The 12,300-nt window shown below is 27.7% G+C and overlaps 1 protein-coding gene across 2 annotated transcripts; it reads left to right on the plus strand.

Annotated features, from left to right (window-relative positions):
• The first annotated feature begins 5,843 nt into the window (after nucleotides 1-5,843).
• Nucleotides 5,844-12,300, plus strand: LOC107470743 (carotenoid 9,10(9',10')-cleavage dioxygenase 1-like). 2 transcript variants are annotated; one of them, XM_052255767.1, is made up of 13 exons: nucleotides 5,844-6,046; nucleotides 6,178-6,300; nucleotides 6,958-7,063; nucleotides 9,245-9,507; nucleotides 9,652-9,831; nucleotides 9,924-10,002; nucleotides 10,129-10,210; nucleotides 10,333-10,395; nucleotides 10,513-10,651; nucleotides 11,189-11,441; nucleotides 11,533-11,600; nucleotides 11,811-11,978; nucleotides 12,083-12,300. In XM_052255767.1, exons 1-13 carry the CDS (start codon nucleotides 5,918-5,920, stop codon nucleotides 12,203-12,205), a joined length of 1,776 nt encoding a protein of 591 aa, XP_052111727.1. In that variant the 5' UTR covers nucleotides 5,844-5,917; the 3' UTR covers nucleotides 12,206-12,300. The 2 variants fall into 2 exon arrangements, with proteins under 2 accessions (XP_052111727.1, XP_015945639.1); XM_016090153.3 differs by having other exon boundaries at nucleotides 11,814-11,978.

A 12,300-nucleotide genomic window follows, 5' to 3' on the forward strand; every position in this document is an offset into this window, starting at 1 on the left:
TGTACACAGAAACTCAGAACAACATTCAAACCAGAACAGAAACTCAGTCAACATTCAACACCTTTCTTGCTCATGTTCACAAACATAACCACTTTCAGAGAATACCCAACAACTAATCAAGCCCTAACTAAGCAATAGAAAATACCACAGAAAATACCCAACAGCCAATCAAGCCCTAACTAAGCAACAAAAAATCAGAGAAGAAGAACACTTACCACAGATGACAACCCACAAACGGCCGATGCAGTGAAGCAGCGCAAAGCAGAAGCAGCGAAGCACAACCCAGTGAAGCAAAAGCAACGAGGCAGAACAGGGGAGAAGCAGCGAAGCAGAAGACGCAAGGACGTCGCGAAAAACGGAAAAGCAATGAAGCCGTGGAGAGGGGAGAAGCAGCGACGCCGCGGAGAGGAGAGACTCAGCGACGCCGGGAAGGAGGAGGCAGCGACGATTTTGGGAAGGATGCAGCGACGATGATGGCGCGACGATGGTGAGTTTCGATTTAGGACTTCTTGGTGACTTGCGATGATGGTGCGCTTTGGGGCTTCCTGGTGAACGGCGGTTCGATGACGTCTCTAATTCTGAAGGCGTGGGTTAGGACGGTAGAGGGAGGAAGAGTAGCATTCTTCGCCCTTGATTTCGAAGAGAAGAGGAAGAACGCGCATCTGTTCTGATCTGCTTTCTTATATGCATATATAGTGAGAAAATAAACAATAGATATATAAATATAATATATTTATTCTAAAATTATTTTAATTTTTATTTTTTTATATTAATATTTGTTATATATTTATTTTAATTATTCTAATATTTGTTATATTAACCATAGATGCAACGCACAGGAATCAGATTCACGATTTTTTTTAATTCCCTTCAAATAAAGGGTTCCTGCAGTGATTTTTTAAGCCATTTGAAATTTTGCATTCCCGATTAATCGAATGAAAATTAAAAAAATTAATAAATGGATGCATCAAAAGTCATGTAACCTTATACTTTATACTTTTCAATGTTATTTTCAATTTGCAAGGCAAATGATATATCAGTCATTATAATTTTAGATAATTATATAAATTTAAACTATTTTTTCTATAAATACTAAATTTATAAAATACTTAAAACCTATTGTTATAAATAAATAACAAATATTATGAACTAATTGTTGAAAAATTCTTATTATATGCTATAAATAATATTAGAAAATGGTTGTTTTATAAATAATTGTTGTAATGGTTGTAAAATCGTTCTTTAAAATAGTCAAAGAGAACGGTTTTATTTTGTTACTATAGCGTAATGAAAAAATAAATTTCAACAGCAACACTGTAAAAATTGTTGTCTAAAACCATCTAATAGAACGGTTTTAAAGTGTAGCATTTCGGCAATGGTTTTAATGCGTTTCTTTTGTATAATTCTTTAAACAACAAAAAAATCGTTGCTTAAAAATAATTCATGGTAACGGTTGTAAAACCGTTCTTTAAAATAATCAAAGAAAACGATTTTAATTTGTTGCTATAAAATAATGACAAATTGAATTCAACAGTAATACTACAAAAAATCGTTGTCTAAAACTATCTAAGAAAATGGTTTTAAGGCATTGCAAAATTTGGCGTTGCTAAAAACCATATTTGTTGTAGTGCGAAGTATGATCCCAATCACTTCTCCAGCATCCCTACGTTTGATGAATCGAAGAAATCTGCCGCAGTGTCATACCAGAGAAAGCCCTTGCTCAACTGTCGCGCAAATCGCTCCAGATTGATAACTCCACCGAAGGCATAATATCCGCGGTGTGTTCGCGTTCAATTCGATGCTGCCTCCGCAATATGCCGGTTCATCATCCAAGAGCATATTCTTGTCGACATTCTCGCTGAAGGAAAAAGCAGCTTTTGTTTTGGCGTTTGGATCCGAATTGCTTTACCTCATGTTGCCGAGGATTGCGGTGACTGCATCAAGAACATTATTCTTCGCGCCAGGAGCGACAAGAGATCAGAGGAGACAACGATGCGGGTTTGGAACTAGAAGAAGCTAAGAACAACGACTTGGTGATAAAGAGGCCAAAAAGAATAGACTCACTAGAGTTTATTGATGGTGGTGTTAAAAGTGGGTGTCACCGCCTCAGTGAAAGGGAAAAAAATTCACTACAAGAAATAAGGGGTTTAGCCACGAAAAAAATTGTGGCTAAACTTTAAGATAACCGTAGCAACTATACATTGGCCACGAAAGAATATTTGTGGCTAATCGGGGGGTTGCATTTTCAATTTGCCACGATTTTAGCGTTATTAGCCACAATTTTAAACATCGTTGAGATCTTCAAAGAGCCACGATTTATATATCATTGTCCACGCATAATGCCGTGGCTAAATAAGAATAATTAAATAAAAAAGTATAATTCTATTACACTTCATCCGTAGTTAATTTGTGCAGGCCGGGTTTTTTAGCCACATTTTTTTTGTGGCTAATGTTGGATTATTTAATCACACTATTTTTGTGGCTAACTCACTATATTTTTCACATACAATTCAGGGCTAATTTATGCTAATTTGATTTAATTGAACAATTTTATTAAATTAAAATTATATTTATATATATTACATTAATAACAAAAATCAAACTTTTTAAATATATAATATCTAACAATTTTTCCATAAAAAAATACTAATAAGAATTCAGTATAATAATAATAATAATAATAATAATAATAATAATAATAATAGTCTAAACTTATATATAATAAAAAATAAAAAAATAACATAAATAAAATAAATTCTAATCCCTTCTAGATTAAATATATTTAAAATTTTAACTATTACTCATTAAATATATCAATTAAATGTCTAACATATCACTGGATAAATTAGACACTTTATCACTGTATTTTGATAACAAAAATTTGTACAGAGCTGTCATATCCATAGCTTTTTCTCTAAAGTTTCATCTAATTTCTCTAAATTTATCACACATCATACATTTTCAATACCAAAGACCTTTCCAATTTCCAGCGTTGCTCTACGAGCCACTACACCCAGAAATCGTATCAATAAATTTACGTCATTATCTCGATTTTGTCCATGCCCATCAAGTTCCATAATGTCTTTTTCATCCATTTTTAAATGCCAAACTTGAATTGTCGTCCTTTTGCCATTATAGCATTATTAACCACAATTTTAAATATCGTGAAAACCTTCAAAGAGCCATAATTTATATATCATTGTCTACGCATAATGCAGTGGCTAAATAAGAATAATCAAATCTAGCTAATTTTTGCAGGTCGGATTTTTCAGCCACATTTTTTTCTGACAAACGTTAGGTTATTTAATCACACTATTTTCGTGGCTAACTCATTCTGTTTTTCACATATAATCCGTAACTAATTTGTGCTAATTTACTCTAATTGAATAATTTTATTAAATTAAAATTATATTTATATATATTACATTAATAACAAAAAATCAAACTTCTTAAAGATATAATATCTAACATTTTTTCATAAAAAATACTAATAAGAATTCAGTATAATAATAATAATAACAATAATAATAATAATAATAATAATAATAATACAAGTCTAAACTTATATATAATAAGAAATAAAAAAAATTAACATAAATAAAATAAATTCTAATTCCTTCTAGATTAAATATATTTAAAATTTCAACTATTACTTATTAAATATATCAATTAAATGTCTAACATATCACTGGATAAACTAGGCATTTTATCACTGTATTTTGATAACAAAAATTTGTACAGAGCTGCCATATCCATAGCTTTTTCTCTAAAGTTTCATCCAGTTTCTCTAAATTTATCACACATCATACATTTTCAACACCAAAGACCTTTCCAATTTACAGCGTTGCTCTACGAGTCATTACACCCAGAAATCGTATCAATAAATTTACGTCATTATCTCGACTTTGTCCATGCCCATCAAGTTCCATAATGTCTTTTTCATCCATTTTCAAATGCCAAACTTGAATTGTTGTCCTTTTGCCGGTTGTAATTTCTCCCATAGAAGTGTATGCAATGAATATAAAATTGAATAAAAGAAATAAACTAAATATTAGAATTCAAAAAATCACGTAAAAAAAATTGAAATTTCATATACCTTTGACATTCACAGCTAAAGGGTCATTATAATCTTTTTTGGTAGGTACTGGTTGAGATTTATTTCACCCAAACCTTCTGCAAATTCTTCATTGTTGTTGATATTCTGTGTTATCGTAATTCTGCTAAAAGGGTCTCTTCTGAATTATTATGTTTTTGTTTCACGAAAAAATCTACTAAAAAAACTAACAAATAACAACGAAAAAATCGGTATTTTGAGTTTGGAGGATACCCTATCATATGATAGGGTTCATATAGTGTGGTTAAAGAGAGTGCTTTTAAGGTGCTGCAGAAAAGTAGGAGTTAAAAGACAACGTGAATGATGGAAAGTTATATTAAAATTTGTCCGTGATTATTTTAACTTTTCGCCAAAAACTACTTCAGAAGTTAAGCGCACATTAAAATTTTAAATTTTAAAAATTCAGCTTGACCAATGTTGTTTAAATTGTCTTTTAACTTTCTTTAATCTTAAGAATATTTCTTTCATCCTACTGTTTATTATCTACTAAATATACCTTAAATTATTTTATTTTTAGTACAATAGTTATTTTTTTTAATGGTCAAATATAATAAAAAATTTAAATTTAAATTTTGATTTTGTAATATTTTTATCTTTAATTTTTATTACAGTAACAATAAATAACCAAAAAACTACTTTAATAAATATATGACCCTCACAATCTCTCATTTCATGCAGTTGATAGTTGATGATTTAAACAATATACTATTATTTAATTATTTACCTATTATACATGAAACAATATAACAAGAGTTATATATTAAGTAAATTTTGTAAATACTTTTACCTGAAAATTTTAATGTTTAATAAATTTTAATTACTAAATTAGTTACTAAAATTTTATTACATTAGACAAATTAATTATCAGATAAAATTGTTATAAGAAATTTTATAAATTAATTTCTTTGTTACTTAATAAAATTTCAAACTTTTATACAAGTGACTCATAAATTAATTAGTATTAATTTTTTTATAACTGAAAATAATTGTCAAATAATTAATTAATGAAATATACCAATTAAATAATAGTAAAAATAAAAAATTTAATTCATAATTTCACAAAATAAATTTTAAAAAGATAATTATACATATAATAAGAGTACAGTACTCACAAAAATATATAGTATGTACTAAACCATATAAATAAAGACTAATTTTTTTTAACTTATTCTCATTTTTTAAAATTTAAAAAATGATAAATAATTTATTTTTAATAAAAACTAAAAAATTTTTTATACTTACAAATTATTGAACTTTTTATTATCTATTCAAATTTAAGAAAGAATAGCCACTGTCGTAATATTTCATGATAAATAGAAGACATGCTCATTTATTTTTATCACAATTTAGTGTTCGTAGTTAAAATTTGGTGGCTAAACACCGTTTTTGTGGTAGTGATTGTGGACTTTAATAGGAGTGATAGTGAAATACTAGAGAGAGTAATTTAAAAATTTTAAATATTTTTTAAATTTTGATTATTTTTGTCAATTGAAATATATTTTTTATAGATACGATCTTAATTTTGTTTTTCATAATAAATTTGTTAGTGTTTGAATTTTTCGCCATTAAAAATAATTACTTATTTAATATTAAATAAAATAAATTTTAATTTATTATTTTGTCTTTTTATTATTATCTGATATATTTTCTTTATCTTTCTAATATTACAGAATATATATATATATATACACACACACAATATGATCTGTTCTGTGCAGCATATTATATATTACCTCTATCTAAGCATAAACAACCGATTTTGGTTTGCTTTGCTTTCCTTATTAGCTTGACTATTTGAATTCCATGGCGACTTCTTCTTTTTATAAACCATTATTTCTGGTAAAGTGCTCCATCGAGAAAAGACCTTCCTATGTCTCACACAATAATTCTCATCATAATCACTTCAATATACCAATTGCTTCTGCTTTTAAGGTAATAAGAATTAAGTTCTATCCCCACATATATGCACTTCTTCATTTAATTTAATTTATTTCCAGAAGTTGAAGAAGGTAATTAATTATTAATAATTAGTATTTTGTTGAATTCATCACTGATGAGAGCAGAAAATGGCGATGATTGGTTTGCCTGAATTCCCGAAAATTGTGGCAACTTCTGCTGTTAGATTGGTTGATGTTTTTGTGGATTCATTCTTTGAATTCATTGATCAGCCATTGCTTCCATCTCAGGTACCTTCCTTTAATTTGCTTCCATTTCAGATGCAGTAAACTTTACGTGAAGTTGATACCTGAGAGCCGTTAGATGATTTGATTGATTTGACTAAATTTTCATCTAACGGCTCTAAAGTATCAACTTCACGTGAAGTCAATTTTACTTGAGTTTTTACCGTTTTTTTTATTGTTAAGTTACAGCTTCAACCTAAAGGAGGAGAAGAGTTTTATGAGTGACTTATATTTACTTACATATCACTTTTGGCATTTCCATTAAGATTACATAATCATCCCATAAATTTCAAACATGTAAAAAGACAAAGTATTATAATATAAATATCAAAACAGAATAAAGAAATCAAACTACACTACCAATTAATATATAATCTAAAATCTGTTGAAAATTTCCTTCAAAAATTATTTATATTTTTTATGCTTTTATGACATTGAAATCAGACTTTAATGTTCAGTACATAGTCAAAGTATTTTCACATCTAAATTGACAAAGACTTCCACATCAATACAACAAATAATTTTAGTTACGTCAATCTTATCTTTTTATAACTTATTAGTATATTTTAACATAACTCAGTCTATTAATAACAAATTCTTATCCCAAAATTCATGCACAATTATACAAATTATTAATTGTTACACCAAATAATTGAGAAGCAGAATAACTTTGCTCCGGTGGAGGAGTTGGGAGAAACAATGGTTGTGACTAACAACATCGATGGCCATATTCCGAATGGTTTTCCTGAGGGTGTCTACATCAGAAATGGTAATAACTAATAACCAATACCCTTCTTCTTTTATTTTATTTAGACACTTTCTATCTTTTTTTTTTTAACAAAAAAATTCAATACAGCAAAGTACAACAATTAAATTACATAGAGTATATAGAATCACTAGTCAAATAAATATAAATTAATTTAAAATTATCTTTGATATTACCATCAACAATTAAAAATCAAGATCAGTCTATATTTTCTATTTTTAAGATTTATTTAAACAATAATGATAAAGTCTATAAATATTATTATTTTAAATTAATATTTAGTTAATAATAATTTATATTTATAAAAATTTATACACATAAAATATATAATTTATACTTATATTTACTAAAACTTATACATTAATATAATTTGTATCTAATTTACTAAATCTGCGTATAATTTTATATTTATATTTGTTAAATACTGACTAAAATTGGTAAATAGATACTGGCTCCTAAGATTTTTTATTTATTTAAATTAAAAGTAACATTAATGTAATAATTAGTTCACAACAGCATCGTATGTGGAGTTCACAATAAACATCTGTCCTTTCTTCTTGTTAAACATATATATCCGACAATTATTATGTTACACCCAAGACGCTAAATTAAAGTTTCTCGTTGGACTATGCATCAGCTACAACGCACTAAGTTTAATTTAGGGCATCATACCCTGAAATAATTTAATATTCCTAGTGTAATTTGTTAAATCTACACTGTATTATTTATTAATATCTATTAAAATAGAGCTCAAGATAAGTTCTGGATATATTATTAGTTTTTTAGCTTGTTATTATTATATTACGTACGTCAGTTTAAGTAGTTAATTTACACAATTTAAATATAATTTTTTACTTTTATATTATATTATAAAATTTTTAATTATATTTTTATCTCTTTATAATAATTTATTTTTATATAATATTATAAATTTTTTTTATTTTAATTTTTTATATTTTTTTACATTTTATTTTTGTATAGATAAATTTAATTAAAATCTAATTTCTCATACTTAACACTTATTCTTATATTTACTATATAAATCAATATTCACTTCACACATTTTTTTATCTCCTTTCACATAATTTTATATTTCTTTTTTTTCTCTCCCTTTTTATTGTACAATTGGAATTTGATTGATTACCATAGTTTTTATTTTTATTTTTTTAATTTGCTAAACGTATGTATTCAGTGGTGATTGTGTGATTGTATTCATTAATTTTTCTATTTCTTTGTATAATTATATTCATGAGTTATATAATGTCTTTATCACCTATATATCACTTATTTTTTCTTTCAATAATTTATATTTTTAATATTATTTAATTGTAATAATATTGTTAAAAATACATGTTGTCATAATTCATGAAAAAGTAAAATTAGAAAATTGAATATCATTTTCATTATCAAAATATTAATAATATTTATTATATAAATCAACATTACACTTTACACATTTTTTTATCTTTTCTAAATTTATACCTCTTTCTCTTTTTTTTTTCTCTATTTTTTCTAATATTTTACACAACTAGAAGTTGATTGATGATCATAATTTTTTAAAAAATCGTTTAAACGTATGTATTAGATAACTGTGTGATTGTATTCATTAATTTTTCTATTTTTTTGTATAATTATATTCATAAGTTATATAGTGTCTTTGTCGCTTATGTATCAGTTCTTTTTTTTAAACAATTTATATTTTTTAATATCACTTAGTTATAATAATATTGTTAAAAATACATATGGTCATGATTTATGAAAATAAAATTAAAAAATTGAATGTTATTTTTGTCATTTTTTTGTTTAATAATAATATTATTAAATTATATATAAATTGTCAAATTAAATAAATGTATTATATAATATTTTTTATAAATTAACTTCTATTCTTGTTTTTTACGGGGACAAATGGCAGGAAATTAATTAAGGTAAAACGAACAAATCCCGTTGACGTCCGTGGACTAATTAATAACTAATGTACAAACCGAATTAAAGGTCAAAAGTATATTATATATAAATATTAATTGCTCTAGGCACCATATAATGGAACTAAGAATATGATTGGTCTGTTACTGGAATATTCTAAAAGTGGAAATACAGATAAGAATTATTGGAAAATTAAATTAAAGTAAGTTTAAGCACAAAATTGAATAATTAAAAATTATTATTATTATCATTGTGCAGGACCAAATCCACTATTTGGAGGACTGAAATCAACAAATTCAATATTTGGGAAGACAAGTCACGTATGGGTGGAAGGAGAGGGAATGCTTCATGCATTGTATTTCAATTATAATAATAATAATAATAATTGGACGGTTCTATACAACAACAGGCACGTTGAAACTGAGACCTACAAGCTTGAAAAACAAAGGAACAAACCATCATTTTTGCCGGCCATTCAAGGCGATTCACTTGCCATTTTGTTTGCATACCTCTTAAATTTGGTCAGTATAATGTTTACTATAATTAATGATGAATCATCTTCTTGATTTTGACTTTATTTCTAAGTAGTCTAATATAATTATCAATTATTTTCCAAAGGTATATGTTGGGTAGGTTTGATGGTCAACTTGGATTTTGTTTAACAGTTGAGATTTGGCAAAGTAAACAAATACATTAGCAACACCAATGTGTTTGAGCATTCAGGCAAGTTTTATTCCGTGGCTGAAAGTCACATCCCACAAGAGATTGACATCTTTACCCTCAAAACCTTAAGGAATTGGGATGTCAATGGAGCCTGGAATAGACCCTTTTGCAGCCACCCAAAGGTAATTAAGTAGGTTACCATTCTCTTCTCAACCAATAATAATAATCTCGTTCATCAAACTCAAGAATTGTTTAATTTATTGACTTATCACAGAAAGCCCCAGGTACAGGGGAGCTTGTCACATTAGGAATATCTCCAATTTTACCTTTTTGTGAACTTGGAATAATTTCTGGTATGCATTATATTGTATTTTTTCATAAGACAACATTATTAATTAGTGTACAAACTAGTTCCTATAGACTATATATATAGTACATAAATAATATATCTCACATGGTTATTTCACTAACTTTTTCAGCTGATGGGAAAAAATTGGATCACAAAGTTGATCTCAAACTGAACAGGTGCACCCTTTGCCATGAACTAGGTGTTACACAGAGGTAGAAATTGTACATAGATAATACTTAAAATACTTTATTATTATTATTATTGAGGATGAAAACGTGCATATGCAAAATATGATCATGTTTTGTTTTGTTTTGTTTGTTTTTTTTCTTTGTAGGTACAATGTAATCATGGATTTTCCACTGACCATTGATCTACTCAGACTTGTTAAAGGAGAGCAGTGAGTGCATATATCCTTTGTAAAATAATTAAACCCAAAATGCATTCAATTCAAAACCGCCACAATACTTATTTGGCTCTGCATGACTGTATCTGATCTTGTCTGCATACATTGCAGACTAATAAGGTATGATAAAGATGAATATGCAAGAATTGGTGTGATGCCACGCTATGGCGATGCAAGCTCAATCAAGTGGTTTGAAGTGGAGCCTAATTGCACCTTCCATATCATCAATTCTTTTGAGGAGGGTCATGAGGTAATTAAGTTACCTAGAAGTAGTATTATTAGAGAATTATTAGAATCATCTTAGATCAGTTAGTATCGTTGCATATCTGTATATTAATTGTAGGATTTTATACTTTTATTACTTTTATTCTTTTGGCACTTATATATACCCCTTGTATATTGAACTTTTGATTAACCTGAATAATACACAAAACATTTTTCTTAGATTTCTATCTTATTTCTAACAAGTATCATCATAGGACTGAGATTTTGAAGGTAGCGCATTTGGTCAATGTCTTGAGACACAAGAAATATAGAAATGATCGGTCAATAATTTTATATATCCTACAAATTTAAATTGATAGATAGAAATACATGATGGTTATATATCATACAGACATATAAAAACAAAGAACCAACATTTTTTATTTTTAAGCAAACTTTTATCGGTATTCTTTATGAACTAAGATAGATATCAAAGGTCAAATGAGCACTAGCTAAATCATCTCTCTTTCTTAGACATATGAACAAAATGGCTGCACCATAAATTTGATAATACTATGAATAGGTTGTAGTAAGAGGCTGCAGATCTCTTGATTCATTGATTCCTGGACCTCATCCGAGTTCGAATGAATTCGATTGTCTGTCTCGTTGTTACGAATGGCGATTGAACATGGAAACAGGGGAAGTTAAGGAGAGAAGTCTGATCGGACCCAAAGTAGTGTATATGGATTTTCCTATGGTCAATGAAAACTTCATGGGTATCAAGAATAGATATGCATACACACAAGTAGTTGATCCACCTGCAAGCTCTACTCAAGGTAACACTACAAGATTTTTTTTAAACAAGTAATTATGTGCAGCACTTCATAATTGTATATATGATACAATCTTTGTATTTGGACTATTTAGATGTGCCAAAATATGGAGGTCTAGCAAAGCTCTACTTCGAAGAATCATCGAGTGAAAACTTATTTATGGTAAGGGAATTCACATTTTATCTGCTATTAAGTAGGATAAGAATTTAAATGTTCATACGAAATTGATAGTTGAGAATTGAAAATGTAACAGAATAAATAGTTTTATTAGATTATTTGATATGTTGATTAAATTATTATCTAACTGTTTTCAACTATTAATTTATGATGATATAATTATGATAAGTTCTTAACTTGAAATTTGCGAACTAGCAGGGAGACAAACAACATGATGAAGATCCAATAAGGGTTGAATACCATATGTTTGAGAAGAACACATTTTGCAGTGGAGCTGCTTTTGTACCGAAAGATGGTGGTGTAGAAGAAGATGATGGTTGGATTATCAGTTTTGTTCATAACGAAGATAATGCCATATCTCAAGTGGGTTAATTAAAACTATATGTAGTAGTATACAATAATAGATTATGCTGAGATATAATTAATTGCTATACCATATATTCAATTATTTGCAATTTTTGTTGCAGGTTCATATAATTGATGGAAAGAAGTTAAGTGGTGAGGCAGTTGCCAAGATTACATTGCCATGCAGAGTTCCTTACGGTTTCCATGGAGCTTTCATGCCAATCTCTTTTCAGGCGTCTCACTAGCACTATGTTGTTTGTAGCCACAACCAAATAGATGTAATATTATAGTTACACAACCACAATATTACAACCTTAATATAGCAACAAAGTTAAAGTTA

The sequence above is a fragment of the Arachis duranensis genome, chromosome 10, assembly GCF_000817695.3.
Source record: "Arachis duranensis cultivar V14167 chromosome 10, aradu.V14167.gnm2.J7QH, whole genome shotgun sequence".
NCBI classification, from domain to species: Eukaryota; Viridiplantae; Streptophyta; class Magnoliopsida; order Fabales; family Fabaceae; genus Arachis; species Arachis duranensis.